Below are 22,417 nucleotides of genomic sequence, written 5' to 3' on the forward strand. Positions count from 1 at the left end.
TTACATATCCTTTCTTTTAATGTGAATGGTTTGAACCATCCTATTAAAAGAAAAAAGATAGCCAACTATGTGTCTAATAAACATCCTGATGTGATATACTTACAAGAGACCCACCTCCCGCCCACTGCCTCCTTGAAATTTAAATTGAAGGGATATTCCACTCATTTATATTCTCCTGCAACTCAGAGGAAAAAAAATGGGATATCAATACTTCTCAGTGACAAGCTATCCCCTGTTGTTCACTCTATTAAAACGGATTCTGACGGTAGATGGTGTCTAGTACATGCTGCGTTGCACTCTGTAGATTTTGTGTTCCTTAATATTTACGCTCCTGTCTTGGACCACCCAGATTTTTTTAAAGACCTTCAGCTGGCGTTAGTTGAACACGATTCTCGTTCTCTGATACTGGGCGGGGATTTCAATCAAATTCAAGATACTTACATAGACAGATCATCCTCTTGCAGACCCTCCAAATCCAAATCTTTTGCAGCTCTACATGCTTTAAAAGAAGCCTTCTCCCTTGTAGATCCATGGCGCTTATTAAATCCAAAAGGTAGGGAATATTCCCACTTTTCACCGCCACATAACACCTACTCGAGGATTGATTTCTTTCTTCTTTCCTCTCCTCTCATTCAAGATGTGACAAACGCTATCATACACCCAATATCTCTTACAGACCATGCAGCTATTTCTTTGCATTTATCTATTTCTGCTCCGCACAAAGAATCTCCTTCTTGGCGACTTAACAATACCTTACTCTTAGATGAGATAATAGTGGACAAAATCAAATCCTTTACTACAGAATTCTTCGAATTTAATACAAAAGATCCAGAAATTTGTCCTTCTATCATCTGGGAAGCCTACAAAGCTTCTCTCAGAGGTGAATTGATTAAGCTTGCTTCCTGGAAAAAGAAACAATCCATGCAAAAAGAAAAAGAATTGGAAATTTCTATTAAAAACCTAGAATTACAACATATGTCTACTCATTTACATGATCCATCCTTATTCCAACGTATTCAAAACCTTAAATATGAATATAATACTTTGGTCTCTTGCACGGCCCGAAGAGATATCTTTATTTCAACTTCTGGTCACTATATGGGAGATAATCTCATGGGTCGCCCTTTAGCTAGATATCTCAAAACCAAATCAAAACGTTTACACATTTCAGCTATTCAAGACCCATCAGGACAATTAGTAAGAACCAGACCGTTGATTTCCTCCCAATTTGAAAAATTTTATACTGCCCTATATCATTCTGAGTCTTCGGCCCCTGATTCGGACATAGATTCTTTTCTTGCTTCTTTAAATCATCCGACTATATCGGAATCTATTAAAATAAAACTAGATGCTCCTATAACTACAAATGAGATTGAGACTGCTATATCCTCCTTACCCGCTGGGAAAGCCCCTGGACCAGATGGTTTTACTGGTGAATTTTTTAAAAGTTTCCGAGCTCTCTTGGCACCTCAACTTCTAACATATTATGATTTCCTCCACTCCACTCCGGACAAACAATTTAACTTCACTGAGGCCACCATTGTAGTTATTCCCAAGCCAGATAGGGATGCTACTATGGTTAAAAATTTTCGTCCTATCTCTCTCCTCAATTTGGATTACAAAATCATGGCGAAAATTCTATCACTAAGACTTAACACAGTGATCCCAACCCTCGTACATAAAGATCAAACAGGATTCATCAAACAAAGATATATAGGAGATAATATACGTTTATTTCATCATATAAATGCTCACGCTAAAACAATGTCGGAGCCTGTGATTGGCCTGGCCATCGATGCTGAAAAGGCCTTTGACCGAGTGGAGTGGCCTTTCTTATTCCGAGTACTGAAATGGTACAACTTTGGTTCCTTTTTCACAAATTGGATAGAAACATTATATCGTCAACCCACGGCCCGTATCCTGATTAATAACTCTCTCTCTAATAGATTTTCCCTTTACAGAGGTACCCGTCAAAGCTGTCCCCTTTCACCATTATTATTTGATCTAGCATTGGAACCTTTATTATCTGCTATCCGACAGTGTTCCCTAATAAAAGGTATTCCCTCATCCAATCGAGACATTAAATTGGCAGCTTATGCCGATGACGTTCTCCTCTTTCTCAGAGATCCCCTTTTCTCTCTACCCCATCTCATTTACATAGTTTCCCAATATTCTCGTCTCTCGAGATACTCTGTCAACTGGGAGAAGTCGGAGATCTTTCCTCTTAATGACCATATTTCCTTCTCAGATCTAGCTCACTTCTCTTTTCCATGGTCACAAGGAGCTGTGAAATATTTGGGAATCCTAATTCATAAAGATCCAGATCATGCTCAGGATCTTAACATATCCAAAATCAAAAATTTAATTTTAAATACTACAACGCGTTGGTCTCTGCTTTATCTGTCCTGGTGGGGTAGAATAGCCTCCATTAAAATGACTCTGGCTCCACAAATTAATTACATTCTTTCTATGCTTCCCCTTTTATGCCGGAAAAAATTCTTTCATTGGCTTAATATGAAAATTTCTGAATTTATTTGGAACAAGAAAAAACCTCGTATTGCTCTCGCCAAGCTGAAGGCCTCTAAGATTAATGGCGGCCTAAATCTACCAGATTTTTACTACTATTATATTGCATCATTAGCCAAATATGGAGCTCAATGGATAGTTGACTTGAACCCTCAAGATCAACCAGCATGGTTCGAAATGGAACGCTTTTTATGTACACCACTACACGTCTCGTGCTTTCTTACAGTGTCAATACCTAGACACTTGAGAAGGTATTCTTTATTATGTGCAACGCAGCATGCTTTACGCCTATTAGATGCAGCGGCTGAAATTCACGCTGATGAAGGCCCACTCATGTCCCTTTGGAATAACTCTAAAATTCAGATCAATGGAAGATCCCTCTCATGGAAAAGGTGGCAGCGGGCGGGTGTGTGGTTTGTTCATCAATTGATCTCCTCTAATTCTTTTGTCCCCTTTGATATTTTCCGTTCCACATACTCACTCCCATCCTCTGTACGATCACAATGGCTTATGCTTACTGGAATATTAGATAATATACATACACGCCCTGATTTTATGACCTCTATTCATACTGTTCGTCATTGGTCTACTCTGGCTTTACTGAAGGGTAAGGCAATATCTCTTTTTTATGGTATACTAAGAGATCACTTCTTCACTTTTTCAACTCAATCTATGAACCATTGGGACTCTATTTTGAAAACCACGCTTTCTGAAATAGATTGGGAACTCTTCTGGTCTTCCACAAATCGTCCTCTTTTATCATCCAGAGTTTCACAATCAATGTACTTTGTTATGTGGAATGCAGTATGGACTCCATATCGTAAGTGGAAAGCGAATCTACAACAAGATTCTACCTGTTGGAACTGTCTGAAAGCACCCGGAACTCTCGATCACATGCTTTTCCACTGCAATATGGTTCATTCCTTTTGGCTTCGTATTTGGGATACCATAAAATCTATCACTAAATGTTCAGAAGTGATCTCCATGGACATTATAATTCTTCGTTCTCAACACCCATGTTTTGCACAATCAAATTGCCCGCCTAAACTCATTGACACCATGTTCGTGACAGCTCTAATGCATATTCTGAAAAACTGGAAATCATCCTCATTGCTAGACTACACTTTTTGGTGGAACTCTTTAAGTATGTACCATAAATTTGAATCTTATGCATATGAGAAGAAATTGTTTTCTCGATCTTCCACAAACTTGACACGAAACAAATCACCTTGGCCATTCTTAGATTCATATGTTCGTTCTGCTCTATAGACACTTCTGCCTCTCTCTATCTCTCTCTATTTCTCATTCTCTCTCTCTTCCTTTATCTTTCTCTCTCTTTCTCTTATCCCTCCTGCTTCTCTGTCTTCTTCTATTCCTTTTCTAAGCAGTTCCAGATACTCTGGATCCTTCTCATTAATCTAGTTTTATTCAAATGATTGTAGATACGAATATTTGATACATGATTTTTATTATGATCTATATGTTTGAACTGCTTTCTGTTTATAATTCCTATAATATTCAATAAAATCATTGAACTAAAAAAAAAAAATAAAATAAAAAAAAAAGAAACAATTGGGGGAATGCAAAAGATTTTTCAAACCCCAATAATTGACAAAACAGTTCACAGCAGCCCGGAGGGCTTGTGATGGGTTCAATTATTATTTGATCGTTTTTTAAATGAAAATTGTTGTAGGCTTTTTTTTATATATTATGTGTTTCTCTTCATTACACTTTTTAATATTTTAAATTGTATAATAGTCATGGCTGCATTTGATTGCTTACGATGTATTGATTTTTTTTTATTATTATGAAATTGTATCCTCTTCGCTGAATTGTTCAGTTTTATTCCTTGTTGTGAACATCGAGGCCGAGGGCTGCTCCACTGCAAACAGGTCCGCCATAGGGGCCCGATGGCGGCGCAGAGCACGATGTTGAAAAGTAGCGCACCGGGGGCAGGAATCAGTGGGATGATCAGCCCCCAGGCACAAAATGCACTATCGATGGGGTGCACTTCTTAAAACCGGACAAGGGCCGGGACATAAGAGAAGGAAAGGCCGCGGCCAACGAGGCCACGACAACCCGGGAGTCAAAAAACACACGAAACTTTGCAACAAAAGCAGGAACAAGATGAAATACACGCGCACAGCGACTCACTGCAAAAAACAATAAAGCTGTGGTGCTAGAAGGCACTTTCGGGCGGAGAGACCAAAAACAGGACTTTCTGGCTCCGCGGAAACGAAAGAACTGGAGACGAGGAGGAGGGGATGCGCCCTCTAGTGAAGCAGGAAGGCACACATGCATGGTGCAGTACAGCAAACTTGAATCTTCAATCAAGTTTGCTTGAAAAGCTGTCCGCGTCGGGGCTCCGTAGATGACGTCACCCACATGTGAGAATATGCTGCCTGCTTGTCCTGGGATAACTGTCGGTAGGGCGGTATATAAGAAAATAAATTATTATACACAATTGCCTATCAGGGCTAAAAAGTAAACCACTTATTATAAATTATTTCACTTTGGCAATAAACCAGGTAAATTACTGCCCCAAAGACTAAACCATAGAAACAATTGTCAATGACAGGCGAACCTTGTAATAAGCGTGACAAAATGGTTATTGTCAGATTACATAAAAGCCCAGGAAGTTGATACCAACCTGCAAAAGATTTTCTAAATGCTTTTATGTTGAAATATATTTATTAAATTCTAAATGCTTTTAAACTGCCTGGCCTAACTGCTGTAGAAATAGAACATTTAATACTCCATTTACCTTGACGGAAGTCTGGTTGACCATCAACAATTTTAAGTTACACAAGTCACCTGTCCCAGATCAATTTAAAATTATTATATATCATTAAGATTACAACTGTGTACACCTTAAAAAGAGCATTTTCCCCATCTCATTACATAGGGAGCCGACTCTAAAGGGACTAATTTTGCATTGATTTAGTTATTTCTGAGCCCAATAAATGATCCACGTGAGTGCAGTCCCATTGGTTAATTTCTTTGTTCAACAGTGACATGAAGATTATGGCAAAAATAGTGCTAGACCAGTGTAAGGTGATGATTTCCTGTGGCTACACCTTACGAAGATTCATGTTTTTGGTATAAAATTATCTTACGTAACAAAACTATTAATTATTTTCCAAGCTAATAGTGACTGCCCTAGAAAGATAAAATACAGCAAGCTTGTGACAACAGAAGAGGCTAAAGGAAGACCAGGTTAAAAGAAAGAAAGAAAAGAAAAAAAAAAAAGCTGAGTGCACAAGCAGCAGCAGGGCAGCCAGACACCACCAGAGTATATGTCATGATTTATTCAACAGCAAACAAATGTTCTTTATGGTCTGTACAATGCTCTGCATCGAGCTTCAGACCTTATTAAGTATGCATCTTACATTTATCAGTGTAGGTAGTCTCAGCTTGGCAGTGCTATACAGTATCCTTTAAACAGGAAGGCTGAACTATTGCCCTAAAGCAGAAACACCTATGGGGGTTGATGCTCCAGTCCTATGGCAATGAGCCCACTAGCTCAAGCTTTTACCTGGCAGAATCTCTAGGCAAATAGTTAGTGCCCAATATAACCAGCCAGAAACAGGTCCTGACCAGTTAAATCACCTGTTCAGGGCTAACTTAATTTTCAGCACCACTTATGCAGTTAATGCCATTGAAAATAACTGATTAGTACTGAACTGAAAACCAGCTATTTTGAAGGTGTTCTGGGACATATTTGGCACTTGGCCAGTTAAGTGCTGATATTCAGCAGTTAACCAGCCAGGTTAACCACATAAAATTCAGTCCTATCTTTATGTGATAACCCATAGCCAGTGAAGTGCTGAATATCACTCTTAACCGGATATACATTAGCTGGCTCCGCAAACCTGAAAAATCAGTGCTGGTGGCTGGATATGGCCTGGCACTGAATTTCTAGATTTAATACCAGAAACTGAATAGTGGGACTCTTATGGTTAAGTTCACTCCATAGGGGTTATGTATGTTACCAGATGGCAGTAAGCCCATGTTGTCTTTAAGGGGCTCTGTGAACAAAATATTAATTTTAAAATTCAATTTTCAATTAGCACTTGAGATATGGATTTGCTATTAGAATCCATATACAATAATGCTGCAGAATCTAAAATACTAAGAACAAGAGAGGAAGATGGGATCATGGCTTCAGGAAACTGAGCTGAAAAAGTCCAGTATCATTAGCCGCTGCTATTTAATCTTCGTGGACGTGTAATTCTGCTTTCTCTGCTATAGTCTGTAAAGAAAGGCAGATATTCCAGATTACAATGTACAAGGAAACAATCACAGTCGATGAAGCAAAGAGAAGAGTCTCAGAGATGGGGTACAGAACAGATCCACAGTCAGTGCTTTTCCAAGGCTTTTGTCAGAAGTTCATTCAGGCGGTTCACCATTGGTCTTGGGTCACCATTCAGTCCGGCTGCAATCATGGCATTGTCATAGATCTGAATAGGAGGGATAGAGATAAATGGTAGTGCTGATCATGCTACGTCCACATGTACACACTCTTGCATGTGTGCACTAAGCAAGTTGCACACAAAAAAGACCTTAGCAGTCAACTTAGCACCCAGAAATACCATTCAGAGTCAATGCACGTGCGCCACCTAATCTCACCAGATGCTGCTTAGTGTATGTGTGTTACTGTCATGTCTATATTGTAAATTATATCATCTCTGTCGAGTCTCAATTATATTGTGGATGCACTTTGTAACCCGTTCTGGGCTCCTTTGGGAGGATGGGCTAAATAATTGAGCAAATAAATAATAAACTAGAATTTATATCTATAAATATATGCTCATTCAAATAAATGCTAGAATTTAAAAAAAAACTTTACCTTGCACCTGGCTCTTACATTTAGGTGTAAAAGTTACAGACTGAGGGGTAAAAACAAACATACAAAAATGAAGGCAGATAAAGACCATATGGCCTATGTAGTCTGCCCATCCTGTGGCACAGCGAGGGAGGTTGGTGCCCGGCATCACTGCGCTGTGCATCCTCCTACCTCTATCCCATGCTCCATTATTCCCTGCTGCTTAGGCCTCCCAACTATTCCCTGCTCTTTGAGTGCCCCCCCCCCCCGCGTGCCTTTTGAAACGTTCCGCAGCACAAGCAGCATCTTCCACCCACTGCTTGTGCTGGCGTCAGCTCCCTTCTGACATCACGTCATGGTCCCATTAGAAGGGAGGCGATGCCGGCACGAGCAGCAAGTAGATGCTGCTCGAGCTGGCGAATATTTAAAAACGTATTGGGGGGGGCAGAGAGGAGGACAGGTGCCGGCACACCCCATGAAGATGACACCTGGGGCAGTCTGCCCACCCTGCACCCTCTTACTATGCCACTGTGCCCATCCATGCCATCTACAATCCCTTCCTCTCCCTTAAAGATCCAATGTACTTGTCCCAAGCTTTCTTGAATGCAGACACATTTTTTGTGTTTACCACATTTATTAGAAGGCCATTCCAAGCCTTCACTAATTTTCAGTGAAAAGTATTTTCTACATTTACTTCTGAGCCTTCTACCTTCATCCTATACCCCCTCATTCCAAAGCTTCCTTTCAACTGAAAGACATTCAAAGCAATCCAGGAATATAAAGCTATCGTATTGAACTTCCATTCCTCCTCCTTTCACTCCACCGGTGTTAACAGTCTGATTTACCTATATGTTCAGCCAACGTCATGTGTTACAATTTCCTGCTGAATACTGGCTTCCAAAAGTTAGTCAAGAAATGTATTATGTTATTCATTATTGGGTTGTTGTTTTTTTAAAACTGATTTTATTTTCAAGATTTTCTTCACATTGACAAGAGAGCCTGATGCTAAGTCCCTCAGAAAGGCAAGGACAGAGTGAGCTGAATCCCTTCGGACAAGGTGAGATGTGACATGAGAGAGAGCGCTGAAGTGGTCAAGATGGGGTACAGAGCCTTTGTCCTTGAGTATCTGGTTCTAATCTAGCTATGGAGTTTACAATTTTAAGAAAGGTGGTGATCTCAGCTTAACACCTGAAGACTCGAGTATATACATACATACGTAGAGCTCAGAGATACGCAGTGAAACTCCTTACCTGATCAAGCAAAAGCTGGGCTATCTCTGGATCACCATCCTTTAACTGCCCAAGTTTCTTGATCAGAGCATGTCTGTAAGAGAGCAACAGGGTAAGAGTGCTCAGGAACTACTTGCAAATGACTTTATACATAAAAGGGAACATGCACAGGCATTCATCATTAATTTATATGTAGGGCAGCTAATGAAATTCCCTGAATACAGGACATCGGTGAAATTCATACCAAATGTTTCAATGTTAAAAGGCCTTTTCTCCCTGGCAGTCAAATCAGCAATAGTCAACAGGCAAGCATTGCGCACCCATTCCTAGTCTCTGCAGCTGCTTTCCCTCCTACTCCTCTTTGTTTCTGATTATAAAGGAAGTGCACAGCCTGGAGAAGGGCAGCCATGAAGACTGGAAGTGCATGCTCATTGTGTCCCTGCCCTGCTGGCCTGCCATTACTCTATTTCTACCTATGTCAAAGGCATAGAGGCCGTAACAGAATCTTGGGACCTTCTGAAAAACATTTGAAAACCTGGCTATTCTGTGGTTTAGGATTATTGTTGTTAGGGTCAATGGGGGGTCTTGCAAATCCTGGTAAATTTAAAATGGAGGTATAGGGCTTGAGAAACTGATTATTTCTTGTGCATTTTTATATATTTGCAATAAGCTTCAAGTCACTTCGTTCAGTCTCTTGGAACTAACAATGCACTTTCTATTGAGAGAAACTGCATTATTCATTCTAAGAGACTGAACACAATGACTTAAAATTTATTGCCAAGTTTTAGTGCTCGACTGTAAGCAACTTAGCAGGCTTGTATCCAGTTTTGATTCATCCAAAATGCTACTAAGACCTCTTCAAATTTAGAGTTTGGTTTTGAATTATTAAAAGTGTTACCAAGACCTTTTCACACTCCTGATGAAGGCAATCTAGCCAAACACAGGCCAGTGTTGAGTCTTCCTAATACAATAAAGTTCTCTTGGACTCTCCCCTGACCTAAACATCCCCCAGTGAATGCAACCTGCTAATGTGGAGATAGTACATGTGCTTTGTACCCCCATGCAGAGTTCTAACTCGATTAAGGGCAAATACAAAAGTAAAAGGGAACCACTTTGTTTCTGAATAGTGGCTAAAATGGTAAAGAGAAAAGAGGTTGGCCTTCATAGACTACAAGAGACCATAGATAGAAGAACGGCAACAGCACCTGAAAAAGATAAGACACTGGTAGTCAGGAAAGCAAAGATACAAATGGAAGAAAATATAGCCAGTATATTAAAACTAGGACACAAGACATTTTTTAGATAAGTGAGCAAGTGCAAAAATGGTATTGTGAGGCTCAACGTTGAAAGGGAGCAATATATAGAAGCTAATAAAGCAGAATTGCTTAAAAAAATGTTTTTGTTCTATGTTCACAGGTGAACTGCAGACAACAAACGTAAATAGGATTAGATATGTGGTACACCTTGGTGCCTAATGTTCAATGTCATATATAGAATTCTTCTGCAAATGCAGTGTGGTAAAATATGCTTAGTACATGCAAATTATGATATCTGAGTGAGAGATTGTACTTCAGACCTCTTGATTTTATGTCCCATTAGCCTCCATCCCCCTACCCTGCTTTTCCTGGGTCTCTCTTTTTAGACATGTACCCTTCCCTCAGTGCTTTATATTGTGTTTCTTTAGATCATGGCCTTCCTCTTTCACTGTTTTACCCCGTATTTATCTCCAGTGTTGGCTGTAAGATCTGGGCTTGCTCCTCGCCGGTCTTCGCCAGTTGCTGGGTTCGAAGAAAATGGCGCGCAGCTCCCATCTCAAAGACTGTAATCATAGCCGGGTGTGTGTCTAGTCGCGGGGTCACCTTCCAAGAAGAGAGAAAGGGCAAGAAACAATCTTCAGTACATTCAGATGTGAAATAGTGAATAAGCAGAACCGCACATCCCATAGTAATATAAATAACTGATCAGAACATGTGGGAGCTTAGTTTCCATACTTAAGTTTCCCAAAGAGGAAAACAAAATGTTAATTATATATTATATATATATACATATATACACATACATACCCACACACACACTATATATATATATATTAAAACCATCACAGTCTTCTGACTAGTGTCCTCCATGAATTATCCAAGGATCTATTACTTGTAGAGGTATTGTACAATATATGCTGTTTCGAATAAGGCTATTTTTTGTAACTGGTGAGGTGGTAGTCCTTTCAGGTTAAGCAATTTTACATTTTTTGTTTTGTTTTTTTTAACTCCATGGAATGGTTCTCAAAGTCCCAATTATTATTGGTACCATCATTAATTTCTTTTTCTAGATTTTCCCAATGTCAGTTTGTAAATTTCAGTCCTTTGTGACCTTTTCCAATTATTTTTCTCTAATCTGACTATCATCTGGTATTGACAAGGTGATGCTAAATCTAGTTAAAAGAAGTTAAGTGTTTGCACCACATGTGACTGTTTTTCTGTTGAGCAATGCATAAACCAAGAGGCATAAGAGAAACAGAACAGAATCAAAACTTACAAAAAGAACTCTTAACAAAAATAAAAGGACAATTTTCATACTGCTCATGGCATTCACAGACCTGCAAGCTGATTTTCAAAGGAGAACTTTCTGCCAAGCTTTTTCGTTTTTCAAAATTCCATTGCAGTCTGAGGATGCCATAGGGATTATACCCTCTGTGCATTTTGCAGATTCAAAGTACATGGGTTAGAGATTATGCTGGAATTTCAAAGTGAGATCTTCATCTGTACTTAAAGAGCTTTTCTTAACTCCAGCATTGTTCCTCTTGACTACAGGGAAGGGGAATGATGAGGGAGAAAATTAGTCCTCTTCTAATGGTGGATTCTAGGCCCAAAGAAAACAAAACATGAGTAACTGTGGATCAACAAAATGATCCCTGTTCTCCATTCTGAATTATCACCTCTTGTTTGTTTTGCCGGATAATCTGCACTACATTTTAAGTCCCATGGAACGAGACCGTCTATGTATCTATAAGGAACTGTGTATATCTGATAGCACTACAGAGATTATTTTTGAAAGTTTTTATTGAAAACCACAAGTACACAATAAAAAAAAAGAACTTACAGAATATACAGAGAAAACCCCATATCAAAGTACATTAGAAACATCTGTATCCTTGGATGCAGAGAAGGCCTTTGATTGTGCGGAGTGGACCTTCATGTATCAAGCAATGGATTGGTTTGGTATTGGTTCCGGATTTATACAAATGATTCAAACCTTGTATAGTTCCCCTTCTGCCAGATTATATATTAATAATACTTTTTCTGATCGTTTTTGTCTGGAGAGGGGAGTCAGACAAGGCTGTCCATTATCTCCTTTACTTTTTGATATTGTACTGGAACCCTTGCTATTGGCTATTCAACAAACAAAGGTGATTCAGGGTATTCCTTATACAGGTCAGGAGTATAAAGTCTCTGCGTATGCAAATGATATTTTGCTTCATTTGAGGAATCCTGAGACTACCTTACCACATTTACTGGATTTGATAGATAAATTTGGGAAATTTTCAGGATATAAAATAAATTGGACTAAATCAGAGGTTCTTCCGCTTAATGTCCACTGTTCAAAAGGATTATTTGATTTATTCCCCTTCCTTTGGAAGGAAGAGGGTATAAAATACTTAGGTATTTGGATTCATAAAACACTGGAAAAAACAATGAAAGTAAATGAAAAACCTTTATTGCTGAAGGTCACATAAATGTTTGAGCAATGGAATCTCTTACGTCTGTCTTGGGGGGGGGGGGGGGGGGCGCGGGGGAGAGTCCAAACAGTCAAGATGATGATTTTGCCTGTGGTTTGTTACCAAATGGGTATTTTACCAGTTTATTTTCCGGGGTCCTTTTATAAGAAATTAAATGGTATGCGGGAGGGCATACCTTTACCACCGTCAATGGGGGAGGTGGGTATCTGTGTTGCCTAAACCTGGGAGGGATCCTTCGGGATGTGGTGCGTATCGCCCAATTTCGCTCTTAAACACGGATGCAGGGGGTGTGGCTTAGCAAGATGGCTGCGAGTAGCTGGAGTTAAGCACTCATGGAGGCGTTGGAGCTGTTGGTTCTCACCTTTATGATGGTAAAACGCAAGTCTAAGCTCCGGGTTTTCCTGGAAGAATCTTTGGTAACAGCTGCGGGCCCGATGGATGTTTTCCTCCAGCGTGGGACCGGGGCGAGTCATCCAGAGCTTTCTTCGGCTAGGAGAGACACGCCGGCTGAAGCGTCAGTTCTCTCCTCCGAAGCAACATCGCTGTCTCCAGAGGAGCGGAGTCCTTCGAGTCGCCCGGGGGCGTTAGACCAGCAGATGGAGGTCGGAGCGTCCCAGGGTGTTCCCTCATCAGCACAACCGAGTTCGGGAGACGTCTCGGCAAGCGGAGAAGGGAAGCCAAGCCAGACATCTGTGCACCCGGAGGAATTGGAACTGCAAATTCCTCAAGATTTCCTGAAACTGAATATATCTCCAGCTGAGGTTTTAGATAACTTATCTGTAACAGAGGGTCTGCGGTCTGAACTAACAGACCTATGCAGAGGCCCAAAGTTTTCACTATGGAAACATTATGGGAAGCAATATCTACTTTACAACTCTCTTTAGGATTTCAAATGCAGCAACTTACTACACGATATACTACTGTTGTTTCTGAAAACTCAGAACTGAAAAATAGACTAGTGTGGAAATAAAAGTGGAAGGTCATGAGACCAGAATAAAATCTGTGGAGTCCCAGGCCTCAGTGTGGGTTAGGGACAGTGGAAATCTTAATTTTAAGGTTGAAATGCTGGAAAACATGACCAGAAGATGTAATCTTCGGATTATAAATTTTCCAAAACTACCACTTATTTCTCCACAAGATATGTTTAAGAAATACCTAAAAGAGATTTTGAAAGTTCCCGAAACCTCTTATCCACCTCTCACTAAAATATATTATTTACCAACTAGATCACCTGTTCAGAAACCAGACCAGCAGAATTTGTCTGCTGATAGTTTGGACCTGACAAATTTCCTTGAGAGGTCAGATAATGAGTCACCGGCAACTGCAACGATGCTAGTACAGTTTGCTATAGACTCTGACACAGAATGGATGCTTAAGTTGTTTTTCAAGTTCAAGGACATACCATTTATGACAAAAACAGTGAAAATGTATCCTGATGTGTCAAGGATGATCCAAAAGAGAAGAAAACAGTTTCTCATTTTGAGACTGAGGGTCCTACAGCTGGGTGCTACGTTCGTACTCAGATACCCGTGTAAATGTGTGATGGTCTATCAGGGGAATAGACATGTTTATTTTGAACCTCAGCAGCTGATAAAATTTATTTCTGTGAAAGAGTAAACTTAATATTCTTGAGAGAATTGTTGCTCCAATCTGCTTAGTTTAATTAGGTTCTTGTCCCCACTCAATGCCATCTTTATTTTCTTAGTAATGTTTGATTGAAAATTCAGCGAATATAGCTTTCTCCCATTTTATTGAAGTCTAATTTTTCAATCCAGCATATTTAGAATTGTAAAAAAAAAATTTCCCATTGTATTTTTGTTTTGCTTTCTTTTTTCATCTAAATTTATCTTTTTGATTATCTTGTTAAGTTTTGCTGAGACTGGTATCGGAATATTTCTTTGAATTGACTGATTATTATGTCAAATTATAAAATTAAATAAAGAATTATTAAAAAAAACAAACAAACACGGATGCAAAAATTTTGGCAAAGCTCTTAGCTCTTAGGCAGGGGAAAATCTTGCCCAATTTAGTACATATGGATCAGTCGGGATTTATTCAGAGACGACAAGTTAGTGACAACATCAGACGGACATTACATCTGTTATGGGCCACCAAGCGGGCCCATGATAAGGTTGACCTTCTAACCATAGATGCAGAGAAGGCTTTCGATCAAGTTGGTTGGGAGTTTTTATGGCAGGTGATGCAGCGGATGGGTCTGGGGGATTTTTTTCTCGCCTGGGTGCAGCCGTTCTATCAGGCTCCTAGGGCCACCATTCGTATTAATGGGGGGTACATGGCCTTTTTTCCTATTGCTTGGGGAACTCGTCAGGGCTGCCCCTTAGCCCCCCTCTTGTTTGCTCTTTCAATGGAGCCTCTGGCTACTCGTATTAGAGAACATTTACATCTGCGAGGGGTGTGGAATGGTGAGCAGGAACATCGCATTGCTTTATTTGCTGATGATGTGTGTTATTGCATGTGCGAGATCCGGAGATCTCCCTCCCTATTTTGATTGAGCTTTTTTCTGAGTATGGAGAATTGTCTGGGTTTACTGTCAACATGGATAAATCTGAGCTGTTGGGAGTCACTCTGACTGAGGGGGATGTCCTTCGACTGACGGGGATGTTTCCATTCCGATGGGCATTGGGAGTGATTAAATATTTGGGAATCCGTATCTCAAGTGATCTTTCTCAGTTATATGCTTTGAACTATGCTAACCTTGTTCAGCAAATTCAGGGGGATCTTCAACGGTGGCATGGGTTGTGGTTGTCCTGGTGGGGCAGAATAGCTATTGTCAAAATGAATGTTCTGTCCCGTTTATTGTTTTTATTCCAAACTTTGCTGATTCCGGTCCCTTCTTCTGTATTGAAACAATTACATACTTTATTCTTTAAGTTTATATGGCAGGGGAAACCTTCTCGACTTTCTAGGCAGGGTTTGTGGTCATCCCGATCGTGTGGGGGACAAGCTCTCCCTAATTTGTTTTGGTATTTTCGGGCCGCGCAGTTAAGACTTATATTAGATTGGGACATAGCGGTGCGTATGGAACAGCATTTTGTGGGATCTCATACTCAGAAGATTTGGCTTTGGACCTCCTCTCCTGAACGTGTGGTGCTTAGAGGTCAGGGCAATCCTTTTTTGACACATCTCTTGCGCTTGTGGTATGAGATGCGGCGGCAATGGGAAGAGGGATTTGTACCTTCTATTTTGGGGCAATACGTGATGAACCTGAGTTTCCTGTAGGCAGGGAGAGTCGTACATTTTTGCGCTGGGTAGGCCCTGGTTTAATTACTTTTAGGGATGTTAAACATAGGGGGATCCTGGTGTCCTTTGAAGGTTTTCAGACTAGTTGTGATCTGCCCAAGGGGGACTTTCCAGCCTACTCACAAATTCGGCATTTTATTCACTTTCAGGGATGGGATGGAGGGTCCCTGAGCTCCTCCACTCATTTAGAACAATTGTGGATAGCGCTTGGGGTTTACCTCAGTTCTTTATCAATATTTTAGGGGGTCATCTTCCTTTCATCCCCCCTATAAAACAGCTTGGGAACGGGATCTGGGGTGCTCCTTTTTGGAAAGGGACTGGTCCCAGATGTGTTTAGAGGTGGGCAAGGCTTCCTCCTGTGTTCTTACTCAGGAGAATGCTTATAAAGTGTTTACAAGGTGGTATTTTATGCCCACCCATTTGCATAAGATGTATCCGGGGGTCTCAGATACCTGTTAGAAATGTGGGGTGGACTTGGGTACCTTCCTCCATGTTTGGTGGGACTGTAAGATCTTGCAACCTTTTTGGAAGAGGGTGGTGGGTTGTCTGTCACAATTGTTGCAAATTCTTCTCCCTTTTACACCACAGGGCTGTTTATTGGGTCTTCATAATGTATGCTTGCATGCCTGGCAAACTAAACTTCACAGGTGGGGCTTGGCAGCAGCCAAGTGCTTGATAGCCAGCCATTGGAAGCAGTTGGAGACACCTAGCCTCTTGGATTGGTCCTTGAAGCTTCAAACTATGAGTGCAATGGAGCTTTCTATTGTAAAACGACATGGATATTATTTTTCTTCTACCCAGACTTGGTCTCTGATTATGGACAAATTGGATTCTTTGAATTAAATTTACTGATTTGGGGGGGGGGGAGGCTTTGTTGGGATGACTTCCTGAAGAAACAACAGGGGGCTGTCTTCTGTTGGGGTTCTGTTTCAGTGCATTGGGGTGTGGGGTGTAGTTTGAGCGTAGGTATCTGGTTTATTGTTCTTCTGTATGATGCTGCATTTTTATTTTAGAGATGGTGGACATTTTTATGCCTTGCTGTTGTGTATTGCTTTGTGAGCTGATATTCACCTATTGCTGTTTTGTATATTTTTTTATTTAAACTTCAATAAAAAAATCTAAAATAAAAAAAAAAAGAAATTAAATGGTATTTTGACTAAATTTATTTGGCTGGGTAAAATTGCGAGAATTGCTCTAGTATCTCTACAAAAACCAATTGCAAAGGGTGGGGTAAATTTTCCCAATTTTTATAGGTATCATCAATCCTATATTATGCGTCAAGGTATGTTTTGGATCCTCCCAGAGCTCATGGAAATTTTACCAGATTGGTTATGGTTGGAATGGCAACTCATGTCTCCTTTGAGATTATCTCAAAAACCTACTCTGACAGGATAACTTAGACATTAGGGAGAGTAGGCTTCACCTAAGTTAAATAGACAAGCCAAGTACTTAGCTGCCTTGGGACAGAGTTATTTGTTTAAGAAGATGTGTGTCCTCAGTGGTTTGAAGTCCTCCGGTGATCTGTGAAACTATTTGTATAAAGAGAGATGCTGGAGATTTGCAACTGTGAACTTTAATCAAGAGGAGAGAACGTCAGCTCTGCTGTGTGAAAACTTTGTTTCTGTTGAAGTCCCAGGACTGTGCAGCTAAGTACAGTGGTACCTCTCTTTACGAGTGCATCGGTTTGCGAGTGTTTTGCAAAACGAACAAAACATTTGCAAAATCGGCGCCTCGGAAACTGAGTTTGCCTCGATGTACGAGCGCTTCCCCTCGCAATCCGGCACCCCCCCCCCCCGCTCACGTCGCCCCCTGCCGCGATCCGACATCCTCCCTGTACCCATCACCCACCCGAACACATCACTTACCCTCCCATCTGGCACCCGGCACCAACGCACAGGACATACCAGTGCCCGAAGATCTGTCCTCCTGTTCGCTGGGCCTTGAGCATCTGCATATGCTCAAGACCTTAGTTCCTGCTCTCTCTGAGATTCTCAAGATGTCCTGTGCATTGGTGCCGGTGCCGGGTGCCAGATGGGGGGTAAGTGATGTGTTCGGGAATCTCGGAGAGAGCAGGAACTAAGGCCTTGAGCCTTGATCTTCGGGCACCGGCACCAGCATGTCCTGTGCGTTGGTGCCAGATGGGGGGTAAGTGATGTGTTCAGGTGGGTGATGAGTACGGGGAGGATGTCGGATCGCGGCGGAGGAGGGGGTGCGATGCGAGCGGGAGGGGAGGGATTCCAGATCGCAGGGGGGATGGCAGATCACGCGGGGGGGGGGGCCTTCGTGAGGTGGGGTGAGCAATGCCACTGGCCTCGGGGGGTGGGGGGTGGGAATGAATCAAGCGAGTTTCCCTTACTTTCTATGGGGAAACTCGCTTTGATATACGAATAATTTGATTTACGAGCATGCTTCTGGAACGAATTATGCTCGGAAACCAAGGTACCACTGCACTTGGCTTGTCTGTGTGTTTGTTCTGTTACATGTTTGTTCTTTGTATTACCACATTCTTAGACACTGGGGAGTTTAGTGCTTTTTGTTTGATTTTGTCTCTACAGCTAGAAGCACCTTAGGTTTTTTTCTCCCATTGGTGTAGTTTTTTCCTGGGTAAGTGCTGGCTGTAAGAGGAGCCAATGATTATAGCAGGTCAGCTGTGTAGCTGAATACAGAGGCTCTGGCATTCCTAGCCGGGCCTATAGCTCTGAGGCTCATTTTTGATAAAAGGACTGTTTAACTTAGGTGAAGCCTGTCAGAGTAGGTTTTTGATGTAGTTTATTTAGCTGACATAAGGTACCTTGTGTGTTGTGCAAGTCCTTTGAGATTATGTCATGTTCTAAGTATCAAGCTACCTCAATTATATATGGACAATAGAATTTTGGTAGATACCTGGCAGACAATAAAATATGTGAATAATTTAACACCTATTCCAATTCATAAATCGACCTGTCAGTCCCTTTAGCAGAACTCCAAGATTCAAATTGGCGAGATTAAGGTCATCTGGAAACATTGGATGAAGGTAGGTATACGCACTTTGGATGATATAATATCAGATGGTAAGCTGCTTGATTTTTTCACAATTGCAACATAAATTTGGTCTTCATAAGTCACAAAATTATAGATGGTTGCAGTTCAAGCAGGAGGATTGGAAAAATCTTGAAAATCAATATAGCTTGCTGGTCTTATGCTTTCAGACGGACTTCCTGGGGCACCAGGCCGCTCAGTGGTATAAATTAATATCTAGATTTTTAAATAAGAAACCAAAGACTAGTCTTCGTGATATTTGGAGCATTGAGATAAAGCATCAAATTACTGTGTCTCAATGGCCACAAATTTGGGCTTGGAGGATGAGATGTACGGCATCGGCATCTATGAGACAAACTTGGCTTTTCTTGTTACATAGAGCATTTTGGGCCCCAGTTCATTTACAGAAATTAGATAGCTCTAAGTCTAACAGATGCTGGCACTGTCATCTCGAAGCTGGGACATTAGATCATTTACTATTCTATTGTCCATTGATACTTCGGTTTTGGAATTCCATTTGGGGTCAAATGAATAATTTACTGGAGAATCTGGTGTTATTTGGTACATCAATGAGAGCTAAGAGCCAAATATCTGCTAATAATAATAAACTTTTGCTCATTATGACAGGGGTTGCCATACAGAAAATTATGAAAAATTGGGTTCGGCTGAATTATAATTTTTGGTGGAACTCGTTATGCCATATCTTTAAAATGGAGCGGGTAATAGCCATGCAGCAGGGACATTTTAAGAAATTTAGGGAGTCATTAACAAAATATTGTACAGAATGAATATTATTTTTTCCTTTGTACATACACGTCCGGGGGGGGGGGAGGGGGGGTTACTTTATGTTTTCTTATGCTTAAGAACAATTGTTGTGTATAAGGGGGGGGGGATATTTGATGTGAATTAGACCTTGATGGAATATTAAGTGATGTTAAAGTGTAAAGTGATTGTATCTTTTGTTGCACTTATTGAAAGTTTTAAAAATGAATAAAGAAATTCAAGAAAAAAAGAAACATCTGTACAGAGGTACACACTCAAAAAAACCAAACATTTTCCCCCTCCCATCATTCCAAAGCTAACAAAGAAAAATTACCCAGGTTAACTCTTCACGGTGATCTTAAATAAAACAAAGATATAACAATATCACTGTGAAACCCAGCTCCCCCAACCCCTCATTGTCCCATTCTAGAGCTCCAATGTCACAATTCAATATATAGCTATGAACCTTATATGGAAGTCCCTCCCATATAGATGACCAACTTCGCTGAAACATTCGCCACATTCTAGGTGATCCTCTTTTAGCATCTAAATGTTCCATTTTCAATAAGTGAAACAACTCATTTCTCCACAATGTTAAGGAGAAAGCTTCAGACCGTCTCCAACCAAAAAGAATACACCTCCTAGCCAGCCAGCAAATACCTTCTAAAGTAGGGCATTTCCACCTTTCCAGAGACCCAGATACAAGATTAGAAAACAATTGTATATCCTTACGTAACGGTATCTTTTTCTATACCATCACATATAAATAGTCCAAAATAGTATTCCTGAAAATTTCTATCCTACCACAAGTCCAAAACATATGCAATAATGTCACAGGCAAATGATATTTAGGACATTCAGCATGTTGAGTAATATGAGCTGTAAAGGCTCGAGAAGGAGACACAAACATCCAAAGAATAAATTTATATTGTTGCTCCTCTAAGGAAACTAATGCAAAGTCTCTATTCCAAGTAGCAGCCAATGCAACATAATCCCATTTGGGGCCAAATTAGCTAAACTAACTTGGATAATCCCAGGAAGAGGGAAGCAGGTACTCATCTTAAATGGTCCACACTGGTGGCCGTTAAGTATATTCTGATAAAGTGGTTGGACACTGATGCTCCTTCCTGGCAACTTGGCATACTCAAATGCTCTATATGTTGTGGCCTGGGAGAGGAAGGAAATACACTTCCCCCTCCGAATTCGCGGTTCCCGTATCTACGGTTTCGATTATCGTGATTTTCTGCCAAAAAAAATCATTTTCATTTTTCGGGCTATTTTAAGCCCTGTGAGCCCCACCTTAAGCCTTACCTGGTGGTCTAGCAGGTTTTCAGGCAGGAGCAATCTTCCCACGCTCCTGCCCCATGAAGATCGCTCACAGATAATGGCTGCCTTGATCTCCCGTCATAGTCTCGAGAGACGACGGGAGCTCAAGGCAGCCATTTCCTGTGAGCGATCTGCACAGGGCAGGAGTATGGGAAGATCGCTCCTGTCCGAAAACCCGCTAGACTACCAGGTAAGGCTTAAGAGGGGGCTTACAGGGTTTAATATAGCTGGGGGAAGTGGGGGTTAGGGGCAGAATTGGCCTGAATATTATTTGCGTTTTTTTTATATTCGCAGGCCGGTTCTGCCCCTAACCACCGTGGATACGGAGGGAGAAGTGTATTTGACTTCTCATCCCAACTTGGAGAGAGCTTTCAGACCACATTGGACAATGTGGACCACTGTTGCTTGCAGTCCTATCTTAAATGGCTGAATGTCTTGGGATTTTCTTTTTTTTTTTTTTTAATTCTTTATTCATTTTAAAAAACTTACAATAAGTGTAACAGCATATATAACATTTTAATCTCAGATACAACACTTAATATTCTGTTAAAATCCATATCAGAATTTATCCCTCCTCCCCCCCTAATCAGTAACATTCTTTAAATTCAAGAAAACCTACCATAATCCCCATTCCTATATACCTTACTTTAATAATCAAACCAAAATACCCTCCCCCCCTCCTCCTACCTTGGACATGCGTTTTTAAGGGGAAAAATAATATTCAATCATTACAATATTTTGTTAATGGCTCCCAAATATCCTGAAATTTTCTAAAATTCCCCTGCTGTGTGGCTATTGTCCTTTCCATTTTATAAATGTGACAAAGAAACTGTAATTCAGTCTCTCCCAGTTTTTCCAGTTACTTGTAATCTGTTGTATGGCAACCCCTGTCATAATAAGTAGAAGCCTGTTATTAGATTGTCTTGGGATTTTCTATTTTCAATGGTTGTTTAATATTTGCACATTTCTGAATTTTGAAGGGGAGACCCAGAGGGGTGGAGTAGGAGGGGGAGGGCAGTGCATTGTATTTTTGATAATTTGGGCTGTAACATGTGAGAATCGGTTAAGTTCTGTTTGAATGTTTTGAACAGCGCAATAAAAATGATTGAATATAAGTACAAGTTTGGACAAAGAAGGAAGTCCAATTTCTGCCTAAGATACAATGGGAAAAGATAGTTAACTAAATTAGATCTATATGCAACATAGTAGGCTGTGTATGCTACATGTGCAAAATCTTTATCTAAAAAATGGAATAATCTCCACACATCCACTAGATCCAACACTTTACAAAAGTAACGTAGGCAACATGCTAATATATAGTCGCCTGCCAACCTACCTCCCAAGCAATTCATATTAGAATCATTGATTGAATTAAAATCCACAGCTAAGATTATTAGCAACTGCAAATATGGGCCATTGAGCTTCATTAAGTGTTGAAAATAATGTTAAAATCTACTAGGTGCAAAAAGCAATGTTACTTACCGTAACAGTTGTTATCCAGGGACAGCAGGCAGCTATTCTCACTAGTGGGTGATGTCGTCCGACAGAGCCCCGATATGGACGTCTCACAAGCATGTCTTGCTTGAAGAAACTCAGAAGTTTCGAGATGCCCGCACCGCGCATGCGCCAGTGCCTTCCCGCCCGATGGTCCGGGCGTGTCTCCTCAGTTCAGGTAGCTAGCAGAGAAGCCAACCCAGGGGAGGTGGGTGGGACGTGAGAATAGCTGCACCTGCGACC

At 40.8% G+C, this 22,417-nt stretch overlaps 1 protein-coding gene across 3 annotated transcripts in view; it reads right to left on the reverse strand.

Annotated features, from left to right (window-relative positions):
• Nucleotides 1-5,818: 5,818 nt before the first annotated feature.
• Nucleotides 5,819-22,417, reverse strand: part of TRAP1 (TNF receptor associated protein 1) — a 197,591-nt gene continuing 180,992 nt past the window's right edge. Inside the window, exons 16-18 of one of the 3 annotated variants that reach the window (XM_033963644.1) lie at nucleotides 10,294-10,439; nucleotides 8,602-8,674; nucleotides 5,819-6,986 (exon numbers count right to left, since the gene is read on the reverse strand). In XM_033963644.1, coding sequence (XP_033819535.1) covers nucleotides 6,885-6,986; nucleotides 8,602-8,674; nucleotides 10,294-10,439 — 321 coding nt within the window. In that variant the 3' untranslated portion in view covers nucleotides 5,819-6,884. Of the gene's footprint in view, nucleotides 6,987-8,601; nucleotides 8,675-10,293; nucleotides 10,440-11,173; nucleotides 11,437-22,417 lie in introns of those variants that run through there. The other 2 variants (XR_004541110.1, XM_033963646.1) reach the window with 2 other exon arrangements.

Source organism: Geotrypetes seraphini, chromosome 11, assembly GCF_902459505.1.
Source record: "Geotrypetes seraphini chromosome 11, aGeoSer1.1, whole genome shotgun sequence".
NCBI classification, from domain to species: Eukaryota; Metazoa; Chordata; class Amphibia; order Gymnophiona; family Dermophiidae; genus Geotrypetes; species Geotrypetes seraphini.